Raw genomic sequence first — 17,729 nt, forward strand, 5'->3', positions numbered from 1 at the left:
AAACAGAAAGAAATAGGAAAACACTAACCTAGGCTGACTTACCTGGCACTGTTGGCCTGCCACTTTGTCGGCCCAGCACTGTGCTGGCCCGTGCTAGTAATCCCCAACCTCTGCCAGAAGGCAGAGGCGAGGGAGGGCACGGCGCGCGCGCGAGGGCGCCATGCCACCTGCCTGCCTGCCCCTCCCCCTCGACGCTCTGGCCTCTCTGGACGTCGACACGCACCTCCCCCGGCCCTCTCACTCTCCCCCGTGCTCCCCCCTCCTCTATTCTCTCTCTCTCTCTCTCTCTCTCTCTCTCTCTCTCTCTCTCTCTCTCTCTCTCTCTCTCTCTCTCTCTCTCTCTCGCGGCCGAACGCCGGCGACGCCGCTGCTCACACTACGCGTGCGCCTCGGAACAGGGGAGAATATATCCGGTGGTCTCATTCATCGCATGTTCCCATGATCCCAAATTAGAAAAAAAAAAGTTTCAAAAAATTCTTATTTTTTCCTTAATGTTTACAAGGCATGTATCTACAAACTCTAAAGTTTTCATTAGCTACCTTTTCTTCTTCACCCACATTGTACTATCAATGAATTTGCACCTCAAATCCATGTGGCAACCACGTTAGTAGAACCACTATGCTTGGAAACCACAATAATGAAACCCTCATTGAGGTTAGTGAACGGTCTAGAATAGAAATGTTTATAAATTTGGGATTTGTTTTGTACGTTTGACAATATTAGAGCCAATGCAGAGTTAGACATAAAGTTCAGCCTATGCAACTTAATGTGACTAGTAGAGTATTGGGGAACGATGAGTTTTTTTTGTGTGAAATAACATAGTACCAAACTATATTTGCTAATATGATTCTTTTTTTAACACCACACATAAAACATGGTTTCGCACAACCATATAAATTTAAGTGTACTTTCATACATAAATGTGGAAGTGATTTGGAAAGTCATCGAAACATGTGAAAAAAGAACTCACTCGAGAAATACCAGAAATTACATCCAACTCCATAGGCTACTTCTTCACCCACCTTGTTTTATCAGACTACTTCTTTGTTTTCACTGTACTTTCCACTCAAGGTCCTTTACACTAGGGATGCAAGCGACGCGCCACTTGTGCCCACCTCACAGTCAAGATCAGTCAAAATCAATTGTAGCCTTTTTTATGACTTAGCCCACCTTGAAATAGCAGATGGATTTAGCGGGTGTGCCGCTTTTCTAACCCAAAAATGTAGTAAATCTCGCCTCACCTATGCTATCTCAATTTTTGGTGATTTGTATTTTACTACCTCTATTTTAAAATAATTGAAGTTCTAGTTTGGTCATAAATCACATAGGAAAATATGCTAAGATCAACAACACCATCACCATACACACATAATATGAAAATATAATTTATAAGTAATTTCATGGCACTAATTTGGTGTTCTATATGTTAATATATTTTTCTATGGGTTTGGTCAGACTTAAAGAAGTTTAAGAGAAAGCTAGAACTTAAATTATTTTGAAACGGGGGAAGTGGTATTTACGAGCATAAATTATGTTGGCCATAACATCCATGTGGACATGTATGGATCAGCGAGCAAAGGTCTAATGAATTCTTCACCAGTTTTAATCGTTTGATGGTGTACACGCAGCAAGAGTAAAGGCCCTGACACAAACTTTATTGTCTACAATGATATAGAAAAACTTATTGCCTACTAGTACAATGCATGATGATAATATTTTTCAATAAAGAGAGGCTTCTATATTAATTTCACACACGCACACACACAGACGAAATTCAGCAGTAACCACCGGTGTGTCTAAAGACTACAGAAGAAGAGGTCCTTCAGATACACTCCACAATCTAGACAGCAATGTTACCGCCGTAGTCAAATAAACCAAGGGCGCACTAGCATTCTGAGACCAAGCTATTATTCTTCACTCACCAGGTATCAAACAGAAAGAAAAGCCACTCCAAGAAGGAGAACACTAGAACATTGAAGAAGAAGCATGAAATGAAAATGGCACCAAAGTCAGTAACATATTCATGCATCAGAGTTCTTGTCAGAAGTTGAAACCAAGGTAACACCAAAGCAGCAGCATATTGATACACCAGAGTTTTAATCAGACGCAAAATAAAAGCCTGCTAAGATCATGGCTTCCTTCCATGCTTGCTAGTGTTGGACATCTGATGACTTCATTCATTACTTGCTGCCGACAGATCTTTGACTGGGTCATGCATGCTCGCAGTGGCAGCACACATTGTTCTCCTCGACCTGCGCAAGAAGCCAGGAACAAACCGTAAGCATGAGCTCGGCGCGGAAAACAGTGGCAATGTAGAAACTCAATCTCAAGGATAAATATGTTTCTAGTTTTGATAATGTAAGAGAAATCCACCATGCATATTTGCATAGACGTGTCATGTTTTGAGTTTTAGATCAGAGGAGGCAAGGTCTGCGTGCTGCTTCCTTTCGATTCCACATGCCGCTTCCTTTCTGAGTTAAAACCGCACTAAAAGGAATCTCGAAATTTCAGATGAGCAATTCAAATTTAGTTGTGTCAGTTGTGTTGTTTCAGCCACCTAGTCATCATGCCCGGCAGCGACACAAACACTGTCCTATTTTACTGAGCAGGATAAATACCAAATAGTCGTCTCCCCTTTAGGGTGGCTAAACATATTTTTGAAATGAAGTGTTTTCCTGACTAACTTTTCATTAACACACAGAGTTCAGCAGAGCACACTGGATGTCTAAACAGAATATGCATGAATCTAACAAATGGTAATAAGTAACATTTTGATGCCTTGAATGATTAAAGATAAGCTAATGCTTAAGGCAAAAGCAGTGACCGCGACACATGTGACTGCCACAAGCCCACAACTGAAACACAAATTCTGATGCTCCAACAAGGATCCATGACATGCACATATAAAAAAAATACACAACAGAATTAGCAAGATGCATCTACCAAGGCTGTAACAAGTTCATAATCACCGACACCATACCTGTATGTCAGATGGACCCGCTTGAGTTTCTTTACATTGTCCAAGATACAGTCGACACACTCCCCAAGAGTGGCCTTCCTCCCTTCCTTATAGTTCCATAGATCGAAGGCATCACCTGTTCCATCAGTGTTGTACTCTTTCCTCTCAACCAATGCACTAATGACAGCATTGTAGGGGCCTTCTCCCCATGACAGCTTCAGTCCTTGCAACTTATCATCATCAACATCTATGACCTCCTCCTAGTCACGTAAGCCACACAAAATCTGTTAACCTTAGGAACTGATGAAGCACATGCTGGAAGTTACAACGGTCAGTAAACGAGTTACCTGATGATTGCCATCAACTATTACAGACTTGAAGGGTTCCCAGTTTGGACTATCGAGTAGTTCCTGCCACAGTGCGTACAGTTCAGAAGATTTCGCACCAGCATATTTAGGAGCCAGCTTGACAGCACAAGCATCCCGGAATGGCTTCTCATTTAATTTCCCCATTTTCTTTATCCCAATTGACTGTCCAGCATCAATTTCAGAGAACCGCTGAAATATCAATTTGGATATAACATCAATCAACCAGCTCTCACACACCTCAAATTTACAAATTTAGCACCTATATATGTAACGTATATGCATATGCTCACTGCAAGATCACGGATCTAGAATGTATGCAGTATTTAGTTCAAGTTTGTATGAGAAAACCTTGATCAGCTTTTGTCTGACCACCTCCTGGTCGTCATCTCTGCCTGAATGCTGGCCAGCAGTTGGGTTATTTGGCACCTGCGGATAGGACCTCTGTTTTTTACAGCGATGTCTGTCTATGTCATTGTCCGATGATCCTTGGAGCAGGATAGCCCGTGTATGTGATAATCTTGTTACCTGCTTACACAGAGAGACTCCTATAATCATAAACATAGACCAACAAGAAAAAATACCGAACATGAGGCTATTCTATCAAGGACAGAGAATCAGCTTAGAAGTTCGACAATGTTTAAGAATGAAAAAACTACATAAATAAAACAGAGGAAATTCTGTGCTCCATGATTGTTCATTGCATTTATGCCAATGATTCTACACAAGAGAGATATTTCATCGGTTTTGGTAGAATACTAGCTAAAAAACTAAACACATGGAAAGGTTCAGAGGTAGTCAGTTTATAGAGTAATAGAAAACCATTAAGGTGTTAGTGCATCTAGAAAATGAACAATTAAGTCAGAGGCTCCAAATTCTAAATAGTTGTGGTGAATGGCTGATGATGTTGCAAGATTAAAATTATGAGGCCACCGAAGCTCCAAATTCTAAATGGTTGTGGTAAATGGCTTTTAGTGTTTACCATTTTGGAACGAGCAGGCTCAGAAGCACTTCCAATTTGTTGCTCATGTTGAGTGTGCATGGCTTCACTCTCCTGAAGCTTCTTCCTTAGAACCTTCAGCTCTTTGTTCTTCTGAGCAAGTTGCTCTTTTGCCACAGCAAGCTCCTCCTTTGCTGCCACATGCTCATATTTTACTTCTTCAAGCTCCTTCTTTACCATTTCAAGCTGCTTCTCCATTGGTGCCACCAGCTCATTAATCACTGCCACCAAATGAGGGCAACATCAAACATCAGGATCCTAACAAAACTAGTTTAGAATCAGAACTCAAACAACATGAAAGTTCACAGACCTTCATGATCATGCTGGAGTTTTTCCTTTTCTTCCACGACCTTATCAATAGTATTCAGGAATTCGGTGTTCTCAGCCAAGAGCTTATTCTTTTCTTCTACAACTTTATCAACTATAGTCTTGATATCCAGGTACTCGACAGCGGCATCCCTATGGTAGTATATCTTGGATTCAAGCTTTGAAGTCAAAGCATCAATAGAGACATCCCTTCCTCTGCTGTTTGCCATGTAGCCTGCAAGTTCATGGCTAACAGAATATCACAAACATAGTCACCTCACACCACATTATACTACCAGTGCTAGTGTTGCTGTGGTGGTTACCTGTGGCTTAGTTTTTGTAACTAAAAGTGCTTCTATGAACCAAAATAGCTCATTGATATGCATTATGAACATAGCAACAGAATGGATAAGAAACACCCATCATAGGAAAATAAGCACAAGACACCCCTCTCATTAAAGTTCATAAATCGCCCCCCTTGGCATGTTCCTCATATTCAGCTCACACTTATGATTGGGAAAACACAGGAAACAGACACACAAGTGCTATATCACCCAAGGTGAAGGAACAGCCATGCGCTCATGCAATCCAAGATGATGAGGAAAAAACCTCACCTTTACAAATGGTTCAGCCAAGATGCTGCCTCCACTACCGCCGGCCCGGCCTCAAACTGATCTGCAGAGGGGAACAATGGATTAGGTGACTGAAAGACTGAAGGGGTTTAGGGCTTTAGGCAACACAAAAACTGAATTTCGAATCTACGAACAAAATAGGATGGGGATGATCCAGGAAGAAACCCAGGAAACAGAGCAACAACACATTTCCTCCAACTTCCGAAAAGGACGCACAAAAAAAGGTTGCAAGATCGAAAACTGTTCTTCCGGGCATGCATCCCAAAATCACAAATTTAGGCTTCCGATTGCGAAATAAGAGAGTTGAAAACACAAGTTACGGAATAAATATTTGTTCGGAACCTGCAAAAAGAGACCAAATTGCGCGGGCGAAGGACTGGGTAAGGGGGAAACACCGTGCTCCAGTCCTTTCCTCCCCTCCAAGAAAGAAGGACAACACAAGAAGTGGGAAATTTTGACGAACCGAGAGCAAAGGCTCTTGGCACACAGACAAGAACCTCCCTTCAGCCCTGTCAGGAATCCACAAAGAAACGTCCACGGAGGCTCAAGCACAAACAAGAACACGGAGGCGACGAGAATACACATGGAGGGGAAAAGAAAAATCGTTACCCTCCTCTAGAACTGCGAACTGGAATCAGAGAACGAACGCGGTACCGGAGCACAGAGAACGAACGGGAATAGCAAGGGGAGGGGGGGGGGGGGGGGGGGGGGGGATGCGGTACCGGAGCTTCGGGGCTTTTCCCTTCTCGCGCATCAGCACATGGGAGGAAGAATACCAAGGAGGGGACGGAAACGGAATGGCGTGAGAGGAGCTGAAGGGCGCCGTTGCAACGGGGGAGAGGAGTAGAGGACGAGACCCGAGGGATGTAGCCGGCTGCGCCGCACGTGCCAGGCACGCTTCGCACCACTAGGCAGGCAACGGGCGGGGTCTTCTGTGTACTGCAAAGGAGCTTTATGCTAGTCACATTTTTAAAAACTAGTCAATGTGTAATTTGAAAATATATTAAATGCATGCAGATATTAAGTACTCCCTCCGTTCCTAAATATTTTTTTTTAGAGATTTCAAATGGACTACCATATACGGATGTATATAGACATATTTTAGAGTGTAGATTCACTTATTTTGCTTTGTATATAGTCACTTGTTGAAATCTCTAAAAGGCAAATATTTAGAAATGGAGGGAGTAGGATATTATTTGCGTGTTATTATGTGATTAACACTATATTTGACATGAAATTAACTACACGCTAAACATGTTGAGCGCTCGACATTGAAGCAGTCTAGGTCGTTGGATTGACATGATTTGATGGCCGAGATTAATTAAATCTGCCTCTTTGGGTCTTTTTATATTGGTATAGATATAGGTGATCCTACTGTTTCATAAGGACAACTCCACCAAATGGCCTCCAAAATATCTGGATTGAACAGTCTGAATATTTTTTTGTCATTCAGCACCGGTCATTAAAAATGCCCGGACCGGTGTGGCCGTCCAAAATTCCACAAACCGGAACCAAACGTAGGGATCTTTGCAGTTGTCCGATCCTCTGCTGCATATGCCTTCAACAACATGGGCCCATGTCCAAAAAAAACCTCCCACCTCTCGCGACACGTCCGCTTGCAAGCCGTGTCGCATTCATGCCGGTTTAGAACGAACTTGACTGAACAAGACAATGGGACAACTTTCTACCGTACCGAAGCCGGCTGGCATTCACACCGGTGAGGCAAATGAGAATCCAACTCCGGGCTCCCGCATTCAAGTCGCCGCTCCGCCTCTCCCGCCACGTCCGCTCGCTCTCCCCGCCGCATTCATGCTGGTTCAGAGAGAACATGATCGTGCGGGACGATGGGATGGCTTCCTACCACATTCAAGACGGTTGACCGGCCGATGCGGCAAACGAGAAGCCAACTCCGAGCACCCGCATTCAAGCCACGGCCCGACTGCCCGGGCGCCCGCTATTTAAAGCAAGCCAACGATGCCACAAAACCCTACCCCTTCGAGCCTCATCTCCCTTCGTTCGAGACGTCGGCGCACCACCCCTTCCTCCTGCGGCCACCGTTGTCGCAATGGTCGGGACCCATCCTGGGTGGTGAAAGAAATTGTCGTCATGACGCCGCCACGAAGTCGTGGTCGAGGTGCATGCGTGGGAATCCCCACGCACGACCTGCATTTCGGCGGGACAGCCTCAGACCTCTCATAAGTCGAGCTCCGATGAGGAGGACGAGACGACGAAGGAAGCAGAGAAGGAGGAGCAGGCGCCCACGTCGGTGCATGAGCCACCGGTTGACAGGTTCACCCTGCTTCAAGCGAAATAACACTACAACCGGGTGATGGAGAATGTGGAGCAGGAGAAACATGCATTGTCGGTGTCCATGTTGTGGCTACTGCAGGAGGAGCAGTGATACAACCTGCAGCTCCTCGAGGGGCACTGGCTGGCAGAGTACTAGATCGCAGGGGAGCAGGCGTCCGGCCAAGCCGTCGGACCATGGTCACGATGGACCCGAGCATCATGGACAAGCAACGGGCGGCGCTCGATACCGTGTGCAGCGCCTGCACCATCCGATGCGAGAGGCGGTTGTTCCGCGTGAACAAGGCGGAGCGAAACCACCTCTTCGAGGCATTGGACGTGGAGGCCAACGACGCACCAGACCAGTGTCTGCTTTTTATTTGGTGACATTGGTTGGATGTCCTCCGCCTCTATCCTGTCCATGGGAAGTCCGGGCATGACAACGAACATTTAGTGATATTTGTTTTGATGATCAGCGTTGCAATTGCCCTAAGTTCTCGAAAATTCATATGGGCAGGCAGGTGCGGGAGCAAACGAACATTTAGTGCTATCTATTTTGATGATAGCGTTGCAATTGCCCTAAGTTCTCAAAAATTCATATGGGCACGCAGGTGCAGGAGCAAACGAACATTTAGTGATACCTGTTTTGATGATGAGCATTGCAATTGCCCTAAGTTCTCGAAAATTCATATGGGCACACAGGTGCGGGAGCACACACCTACCCAGCCCTTCCCTGCCACCCGTTTACCTCAGATTCATAGTGGTTGGATCTCACACAAGGACACAGGAAGTTTCAAGTTTTAATCTTTGAAACTTGTGATTTTCTCAGTCGCTTGCTCATCCAGTTTCAGAGTTGAAACTTTAAGCGTTTATTTTACTGAAGTTGTGATTTTGTGGGCCATCGTAACATCATCGTCGTCGCGGTCAAAAACTAAGTAGATTTACCAGGCCAGTTGCCGAAATGTGTTTGCTCAAAAAATGGCCAGGTTAGACAAACAATAAAACAGGCAAGAGACAATTTAAAAGGCTAGTTTAATATATTGCGTTTGCAGTGCAGCACGACAGTGCAACGATGCAAAAGTTCCCCTCATCAGCAAGCTTTACAGTTCAAAGTAATGTAGGTGCCGCTGAATTGCTGCCGGAGAGTCCAGGAGAACACTGAAACTAAGAGGACAGCTAAAATACGGTGGTCAAAAGGGCTGCTTGCGTTAATCTATTTTAAGGTTCGTAGTTAGGCAGTACTAAACGATCACATAACACACAGATCATGACAATGTTCTGCCATACGATCAGCTGCGGTTTCGTTCTTCGACAAAATGAGACTCCTCCAGTCTTCAGTTCTCACCATAGGTTTGCTACTTCTACTGCCCCTGTTTCCAAAATGGAGTCGATACGACAGACCTAGTCAGAAAACAGGATAAGATGTCAGCTAAGGCAATTATGACTGTACTGTTATAGAGGTTACCATCATATGTATTCGTTTAATTTTAATATTTTTTCATGCAACATCAGCCATGTTCATGTTTTTCCTTCAGAAAATTGCCTTCTCAAAATTTATAAAGTCCAGAATTTCTAGGATCTCACATTAAAGCGATTCAAAGAACAGTAAATCACCTCCATGTTCTTCCACCAGCCTGCCTTGCGCCTGCAAAGTCAGTTCCTGCATACATCCAGACAAGTCTTCAAAATATATTTAATGGGTACTATATATAATCTAATTTTATCAAATCAAATTTTATGTTTTATGAGAGTGGGCTCATTCATATTAACTTATTCAAGTGTTTGTATCAAAAGATCTCAAACACTCATGGTACTGCACGAAATAATTTAGGTGCATGTACAAATATTCATTGAAGAATGTGATTATGTGTACTGTACAAGGAAACAGGAGGTACCAAATTACGTAGCAAAGACATGTTCTTATCTTCATCTTTTGTACAGAGCACATATGGTTCTTTTTTTTCAAAATTTGTTACATGTACCTAAATTTAACATTTTTATAACATTGTGATTTTCGGCAAAATTTCTGGAAGCACAAAAGTCTACAAACTCATGGAGGGGTAAATGTACACATAGGTTCATATAATATTTTCACTTAATACAAATCGGCTACTATAAATCATGCGAGATCTATTTATTATGTATTAGAAGGCCAAAAATGTTTGGCTTTCTCAGCTCCTAAGAGATACTCCTACTAGTTTGCATTGCCATTTCTCACAAGCATCAAAAACTATGAATACCATTATGGCGTTCCAATCAGTACTAATGTTTCTGTTTTAAATTATACACAAAAAAGATTCTAGCCAAATATCAAAGGACAATCTATAAGAAGCAGAAGATTCTTACTTGAAAACACATGTTAAGCTCGTACTGTCATACCTGCGAGTTCTCAGACGCCTCACTTGGCTGCACATGTACTCAACACTTTCACTGCGAGTGGCTGTCCTGTCCTCCTTTTGATCCCAAATCACGGGTATGATGGTTCTGTCCGTCAGCCTGCCACATTTTTCGATTTCCACCAAACAATTCGCCACAGCCTTGTACACGTCTTCACCCCATTCAGCACGTAGCTTTAGCAGATCGGCATCATCGACATCAATCTCCTAATCACACAAATAATAGTAAAATCTCATAAATTATCATCTCCACCAAATGATAAGGAACGCAGGCTATGGTCTGTAAAAGAACTTTGAGGTTCAGACAAGATGGTGCAGTAGTACCTTAGAGATACCTTCCTTAGGGTTACCTTTCTCCATGACAGTTTTGGAGGGATTCCACTCTGGGTTCAGCAGCTGCTTCTGCCAAAAGTTGTACAACTCAGAAGCTTTCTTCGAAGCTTCTTCTGGAGGCAGCTTCTTAAGGCATGCCTGTTGGAACGGCTTGTAGCTCAATTCGCCTATATTCTTTATTGCAACATTCCGTGTTGAAGTAGCACCAATATCCATGAATCCCTGGAGCACAAGAAATTTTCAATATCCCACCTCGTGTTCATTTTTCAACAGAACAGTTAAAATAGTGTGACCAAACAAGCCATGGTTGGCCATAGAGCTACGAGCAAACATTCCACACTTTCCAAAGAATGGCTGAGTAACTTCAACAAGGATTTTCAGTTTTTTTTTAAGTAGGTATCACCTGAAACGTCTTATATTATTTTCTTTCTTTTATTAGGTCTTTATTCATTTATTAAGCTCTCTGGGTTAACTCTGCTTATCGTCTTGTACACTTTACTGCTTCTAGTTATTATTAATAAAAACTGCAGTGGGGCTTTTCCCCACTGTTTGCCATATAAAAAAAGTTCAAAAAGTAATGATCAGAATGCATGCAGAATCTAATGTCAGCAGAGGGTGACCGAACCTTGATCAGCTTAGAGTGGATATCAGAAAGTTCCTTTTTAGCATTCTCAAGCTCAGTGCTTAAACCTTGATCATCTTGATCAGGATTGTCCATAACACCATGCTCATCAGCAACTTCACCGTTGCCATCAGATTCTCGTGTCCGTTTATTCTGTGCATAAAGATTCATCAGGGTATTACATGGCGCTGACAAACACACGTACACAATAAAGTGGAAAATTTTGTACTTTGTTAAATCACCAAGATCAATGACTCCAAATAAGAATAAGACAATGATCACTATACTAGTTTACCAGTCAATCCAATGAAATGTAACTACTCGACAGCACTACTGCAAATAAAGATCCACATAGATCAACTGCAGCTAATAAACTGAAGATCTGATAAAAAATCCATAAACAAAAGAACGATCAAGATGCTATACTGTAATCTGCAATCTGAACAGAGGTAGTGTCCCTCTAATTCATTCAACACAGCAAGGATTAGCAATCAAAATGTGATTTCCAATTGCTCCAAGGAAAAATACTCACTCTTCCAGACTGGCTACTCTGAAGACCACTTCCCTGCAGTGCTAATAGTACATGGCTTGACTCCCTTACTTCCAGCTCTTCCTTTAGAGATTCAATCTCTGCTGCCTGTTCTTCATTCCTTGTTTTCAGTTCAGCGATCAGTTTGTCCTTTTCAGTGATCAGTTTGTCCTTTTCAGTGACAGCTGTTCACAGTACCAAAAAGAATAGAACAGAGCTCAGTTTAGTTTTTTAGGATTATCTTTTGGTTTGGCTGACAATAAAAGTTCAAGTGTGAAGTATCGGTATTATTTTTGTATAGCTTAAGGTAGTAAACTACTCGCCCCGTCGTAATTAGATGACATCCTAGAAAGTGTACAGTCAAAACATTTCTAACTGTGACTCACCATGTCAAAACTTATTTAGTATCGTATTTTGAAACTAATACTATTAGACCAGTAAGAGAAAATGCATTTATTATATCACAAATTTTCAAATTTGTATTAACAAATTCATGTGACAAACATAGAAAAGTTGCCTAGCAGAGACCATGTCCATGCACAAAACATATTTTTTAACAAGCAGATGGGAGTACTGTGTTTCTGATGATCCTATTATGTCATGGCAACAGAATTCATCTCTTGCGATACGATCTTCTTATGTAGAAATTACGAGCACTTCAAAGTTATCACCTAGACGGTTATTATTACATACTAAAGGATATGAAAATTCCTACTAAAACACAAGAGTTTTTACCATTCTGTTGTAGCTGAAGCTTTGCTTTTTCCTCCATGACCCAGTGAAGCGCATTGTTGATGCCGGCGTAGTCCGTATAGGCACTCTTGTGGAACTCCAGCCTGGAGTGAACATCAGAAGCCAACACATCAAGGCTTGCATGCAAACAACGTGCGCCTCCCGTCTCAGCCATATAGCCTGCAACTGGACCTATAAAATATCAGAATATAGATCCATTTGGGTTTAATTTATCAACCAATTATTGTGGAAACCAGTAACCATACATCTGTGGTCAGGGGTTAGAAGCAGTACACAATCTTTACTGTCCTCAGAATTTAAGTATCATTATTCCACTAAATTTAATGAGATGGCACTTTCTTTTCCTTTCTGTACTTTTATTCTTCATCCACACAAACTTTCTTTGGTACAAGTTCATGAGGTGCCAAAATAACAACTGCCAGTTGCCAATGAATTACCTAAAGAGCAAAATAAAGGTAACTGAAGTATTATCCAAGGTGTCATTTCTTGTTCATAAATCTTAGTTTTACTAACCCATTTGTCTGCATATTCCAAATATAAAAGGAAAAATAAATAGTATTAGCTGGAATCTAAACCATGCATGAAGTCAACATACTTGTAAATCGATAAATGTGCACCCAAATAAATGTTCTGATAATTAAAAAAAATCATAATAATAAATGCAAATCTAAATCTTGATACAGAGAACTCCTGATTTCCCTGAATTATTTTGCTAAATAGAAATAGTTTCAACCACATATGAAAGAATTTTAAAAAATGTATATGTGTGGGCATGAAAGATCAAATTAGTGACAAATGTCAACCATAAGACATGATCAAATTTAAAGTCCCTACTAGGATCAACTTCGAAATTACATTACATTAAATTAAGAACGGCAATGAAAATCGGAACCTAGGAAAATAAAACTCGAATTTGTATTTGTGTTGTATGAAGTGCTAACTGGAGACACCAGACATGGAAATAAAAATTAAACTGAAAACTCTGTCATTACCGGTTAACCAGAGGAAAAGGAAAACATCATGTCGATTTCTGAATAAGTCAGAGCATACAATTGGATTGCACATCACACGGTGAGGCGTACTCATGTAATGATTTTAAAAGAGTTGTAACAGAGAAAATGCAATTGGGCGCCCTAAAATGGCAGGTAAATGATCAGTTAGACGAATCGATATGCACGTATACTTTTTTGTGTGGGAAAGTTGGGGGCTTTATCGATTAATGAATAGGTTTACAATCCAAAGCCAAAAGGCTTAAAAGATTCTCGGGAGCATCTTGTAACCACAAATCAGTTCGACATGCACACATACTTGAGAAGAAAAAATGGCAGGTGTACCAAGTGCTCTAGTTATATGTGATGTTTCCGTGTCGAATCTGTTTTATTGTAGATTTACAGTGTTGTCCAAGAGCCCTTCTTTTAGCTGAGTAGCAGGTTTTTATGTTTCCCGGAAATGTTTACGTTGATGTACCAAGTACTAAGAGAGGAATAGGGATAACACAATGTGTGCTTCTTTATTTTACCTCTTCTAGAAACAGCAATAGTTACAGCTTACATCAAAATTCCCCCATCCCAGAAATATGGTGTTTCTCTGATGATAGAAAAAATACGAACAAATTGCAGGGAAAACGTCACCTAAGCAGGAGTGGTAGCACCGATTTATTGGATGCAACAGATCTGCAAAGGGGAAAATCAAGCAGGTCAACAAAGGACAGAAAGGGGAGTAGGCGAGTATTGCAGCATACTACTACAAAACTGGAATGTAGCTTCAGTAAGAAATGCAGGCAGAAATCTGCGGTGACCAAGAACGAAACGAATGGGATGGAACCACGAAGAACAGAGCAAAACAAGATCAACCGAAAAGGAGGTCCAAAAATACGGAACAATCTCAGGAAAAAAAATGCCTGCTACGGAAAACATCAGTCGAATCTGCAACCAACCGGATGGATTCTAGTACCTCTGTCGATTGCTCACGGCAAAGACTAGAGAGCTTTGGAGTTTCTTGTTTTCTTCGTTTTCTTGGATGGGTTGGTGAATGCGGGAGGAGGGGGGCGGCCGGGCCGGGGGAATAATGGCGACGGGACGGCAGGGCAGGAGGAAACAACTAAGGTGAGAGAGAGTAGTACTCCAGGAGTACTAGTAGTGGGCAGAGAGGGCGGTGTGCGCAGCTTGACGGGACGTTCCAAGAGACGGGGTACTTCTTTTCGTGAGAGAGGGAACGCCGCGCACGGCCGACAAATATCTCACGCGGCGGCGGTGGGAGCAACTCCAAAAACTCATTTAGTCCACGCGTGTTTATTTGAGTTGTCGTGAACAGAAAAATTAATCCAACACACCAACCCAAAACGAACGCGTGTTCGCTTTTCATCCGTCAGGCGACCTATTACTCGTCAAATTTAGACCTCATTTGCATCCTCGCGGACATAAAACGGACACGCACAACGCCCGCCTACTTCTCCACCTGGCCCGCCAGTCAATGGCACATATGTCATTTTCCCCCCCTATTGACAGTAAGCCCTCGCCTGCCCCACCTCGCTGCCGTCGCCGCCTAATTCCGGTGCCCCTGCCAGCAGTCTGCGCCCATACACCTCCCCCACATGCTGCCACCTCCCACGTCGCCGCCACCATCGCCTCGCCGCGGGCCACCACAGCTTCCCCCCACCGTCTGACGTGGCCGCGAGCACGAAGTCGCCCCTCGCGCCCTCGGCCAGCTCCTTCGTCTGCCACTGCCACGCTCGTCGGACGCCGCTAGGCCAGCTACCTGGTGCAGGGGAGGCGCACATCTCTTCGCCAGTCAGCTTCTTCGACGACGCCCGCAAGCTGTTCGACAGTTTGCCCCAAGGTACAAATGAACTCCGTCGACGAGTTTTTTTTCACAATTTCCTCTGCAACTCCGATGATTCCTCATCGGACGATGAGGAGATGGTGGCTGTCGTGTCGGTCGTCCATGACCACCTTAGAAGGCAACGACCGTTGTTCCGGGGCACACTCTGGCGTTGAATCTCAACCGAGAGAGTGGCCATTTTCTTCTTTGGAAGGACTATTTTGAGACACCCAGCTCGCTCTTCAAACATCACCAATTTCGGCGTCATTTCCGTACGGCTAGGCATGTTTTCAATCATATTCAGGAGGGGTGGTCGGATATGATAAGTATCTAGGGCGCAAGGAGGATGCCCTTGGAAAGATTGGCTTCTCCTCTTATCAGAAATGCACTACAGCTATTCGGATGCTTGCATACGGAGTGTCCAGTGATCTAATTGATTAGTACGTCCATATGAGCAAGTCTACGTGCCTAGAATCCATGTACAAGTTCTGCAAGGCTATGATTGCAGTGTTTGGCCCTGAGTACTTGAGAGAGTCAAATGGCGAAGATACAGCCCGCTTGTTGGCGATGAATGCTAGCAGGGGCTTCCCGGGGACGCTTGTCAGCATAGACTGCATGCACTGGGAGTGGAAGAACTGCCCTTCTGCTTGGCAAGGGCAGTATAGGAGCCATTTGCTTGGGAAGGACAATATAGGAGCCATGTCAAGTGAAAGATCGTGGATATCATCTAGAGGGGGGGTTAATAGGCACTTTAAAATAATTACGGTTTAGGCTTGAACAAATGCGGAATAAAACTAGCGTTTAATTTGTCAAGAACAAAACCTAAAATAATTAGGCTCACCTATGTGCACCAAGTAAGATAAACAACTATGTGATAGCAAGATATGTAACATGAAACACTATGGCTATCACAAAAGTAAAGTGCATAAGTAAAGGGCTCGGATAAAAGATAATTGAGGCACGCGGAGACGACGATACATCCCGAAGTTCACACCTTGCGGATGTTAACCTCCGTTTGAAGCGGTGTGGATCCACAATGCTCCCCGAGAAGCCACTAGGGCCACCGTAATCTCCTCACGCCCTTGCACAATGCAAGATGCCATGATTCCACTAAGGGACCCTTGAGGGCGGTCATCTAAACCGTACAAATGGCAACCCTTGGGGGCGGTCACCGAACCCGTAAACTTTGGCAACCCTTGGGGGCGGTCACCGGTACCCGTCAAATTGCTCGGGGCGATCTCCACAACCTAATTGGAGACCCTGACGCTTGCCCGAAGCTTTAAACCACAATGATTGAGCTCCGAGAACACCAACCGTCTAGGGCACCAAGGCACCCAAGAGGAAAGCTATAGGGTGCCCAAACACCCAAGAGTAACAAGCTTCTCAACTTCACTTCCACGTACCACCGTGGAGAACTCAAACCAATGCACCAAATGCAATGGCTTCGATTGGTGATGATGATGGTCTTGATTTCCCCCTCCCGGAGGGAAGTTTTCCCGGCGGAATCGCTCCACTGGAGAGCAATAGTGCTCCTGCCAGGTTCCACCTTGAGACGGCGGCGCTTCGTCCCGAAACCTTTCTTATGATTTTTTCTAGGTCAAATGGCATCATATAGCAGAAGATGGGCTTCGCAGCTTCGCAGGCCCGCCAGGGGCCCCACAAGCTCAGGGCGCCCCCAGGCTTATGGCTGCTTGGTCGCCCCCCTTCTATTGATTCTTTCACCAATATTTTTATATATTCCAAAATAAATCTCCATCAATTTCAGGTCATTTGGAGTTGTGCAGAAAAGGTGTCTCCGATATAGCCCTTTCCGGTCTAGAATTCCAGCTGCCTGCAATCTCCCTCTTCATGTGAAACTTGCAAAATAAGAGAGAAAAGGCATAAGAATTGTATTATAAACTGAAATAACAGTCCATAATGCAATAAACATCGATATGAAAACATGATGCAAAATGGACGTGTGACAACTGTCCGACGGTGAATATTAACATCAACGGCCACAACTACAACAAAGGATGCTACCTAGCTGATGGTATCTCTTCTCAGTGGACCAATATTGTGAAGACAACCTCCAACCCTATCAGAGAGAAGAGGAGAAGATTTGCCCAAGAGCAAGAGAGTTCTAGGAAGGATGTCAAGCATACCTTTGGTGTTCTGCAATCTCGATGGGGCATCGTTCGGTATCCTGCTAGAACTTGGAGCACCAAGAAGTTGTGGGAGGTGATGGTTGCTTGTGTGATCATGTAAATATAATCGTAGAGGATGAGCGTCCAGAACGTATCCACGATCAAGTGTTTCGGTTCCAGGGTGACAATGTTGTGCCTGAGCATGGAGGAGGGGCAACGTTTGCACAATTGACCCAATTTCATCATCAAACGCGTGATTGGGAAACTCGCATTCAGCTGCAAGATGATTTGGTTGAGCATATGTGGGCTCATGTTGGCAACCAATAGATGTATCTTTTTTAAAATGTATTTGACATAATCTAATTTTTATTCAGCTTGTAAACTATGATATATTTATTTGGGTTGTGGAACTATGTTATATCTGTTTGCTTGTGAAACTATGTAAATTTTGTGTATTTTGTTTGAAAAACAACGTCAAGCCGCTCGCGCGGGTGAATATGAGTCAGCGCGTTAGGCGCACTACCGACCCAAACCATAAACAGGGCAGACGACGAGCGGGCGGCAGACCCAAATGGACAAAAGGCGGACAAAGCACGTGTCCG

At 43.5% G+C, this 17,729-nt stretch overlaps 2 protein-coding genes across 6 annotated transcripts; both read right to left on the reverse strand.

The window, feature by feature from the left end:
- Positions 1–1,973: 1,973 nt before the first annotated feature.
- Positions 1,974–6,186, reverse strand: LOC109776222 (uncharacterized). Of its 2 annotated transcripts, none has more exons than XM_045228416.2 (8): positions 5,985–6,186; positions 5,245–5,305; positions 4,635–4,865; positions 4,307–4,545; positions 3,676–3,852; positions 3,307–3,516; positions 2,981–3,219; positions 1,974–2,252 (listed from the first exon to the last, which is right to left on the reverse strand). In XM_045228416.2, exons 3-8 carry the CDS (start codon positions 4,858–4,860, stop codon positions 2,174–2,176), a joined length of 1,170 nt encoding a protein of 389 aa, XP_045084351.1. In that variant the 5' UTR covers positions 4,861–4,865; positions 5,245–5,305; positions 5,985–6,186; the 3' UTR covers positions 1,974–2,173. The 2 variants fall into 2 exon arrangements, with proteins under 2 accessions (XP_045084351.1, XP_040244953.1); XM_040389019.3 differs by lacking the exon at positions 5,985–6,186 and adding an exon at positions 5,872–5,959.
- A 2,380-nt stretch (positions 6,187–8,566) lies between these two features.
- LOC109767838 (factor of DNA methylation 1) lies at positions 8,567–14,346 on the reverse strand. Of its 4 annotated transcripts, none has more exons than XM_020326561.3 (9): positions 14,135–14,346; positions 13,813–13,854; positions 12,164–12,340; positions 11,432–11,613; positions 10,903–11,052; positions 10,269–10,499; positions 9,928–10,151; positions 9,163–9,208; positions 8,567–8,949 (listed from the first exon to the last, which is right to left on the reverse strand). In XM_020326561.3, exons 3-8 carry the CDS (start codon positions 12,333–12,335, stop codon positions 9,202–9,204), a joined length of 966 nt encoding a protein of 321 aa, XP_020182150.1. In that variant the 5' UTR covers positions 12,336–12,340; positions 13,813–13,854; positions 14,135–14,346; the 3' UTR covers positions 8,567–8,949; positions 9,163–9,201. The 4 variants fall into 4 exon arrangements, with proteins under 4 accessions (XP_020182150.1, XP_020182151.1, XP_040244956.1 ...); XM_020326562.4 differs by having other exon boundaries at positions 12,164–12,346; positions 14,135–14,313; XM_040389022.3 differs by lacking the exon at positions 13,813–13,854 and having other exon boundaries at positions 12,164–12,346; positions 14,135–14,313.
- Positions 14,347–17,729: the final 3,383 nt, after the last annotated feature.

The sequence above is a fragment of the Aegilops tauschii genome, chromosome 5 (assembly GCF_002575655.3).
Source record: "Aegilops tauschii subsp. strangulata cultivar AL8/78 chromosome 5, Aet v6.0, whole genome shotgun sequence".
NCBI lineage: Eukaryota > Viridiplantae > Streptophyta > Magnoliopsida > Poales > Poaceae > Aegilops > Aegilops tauschii.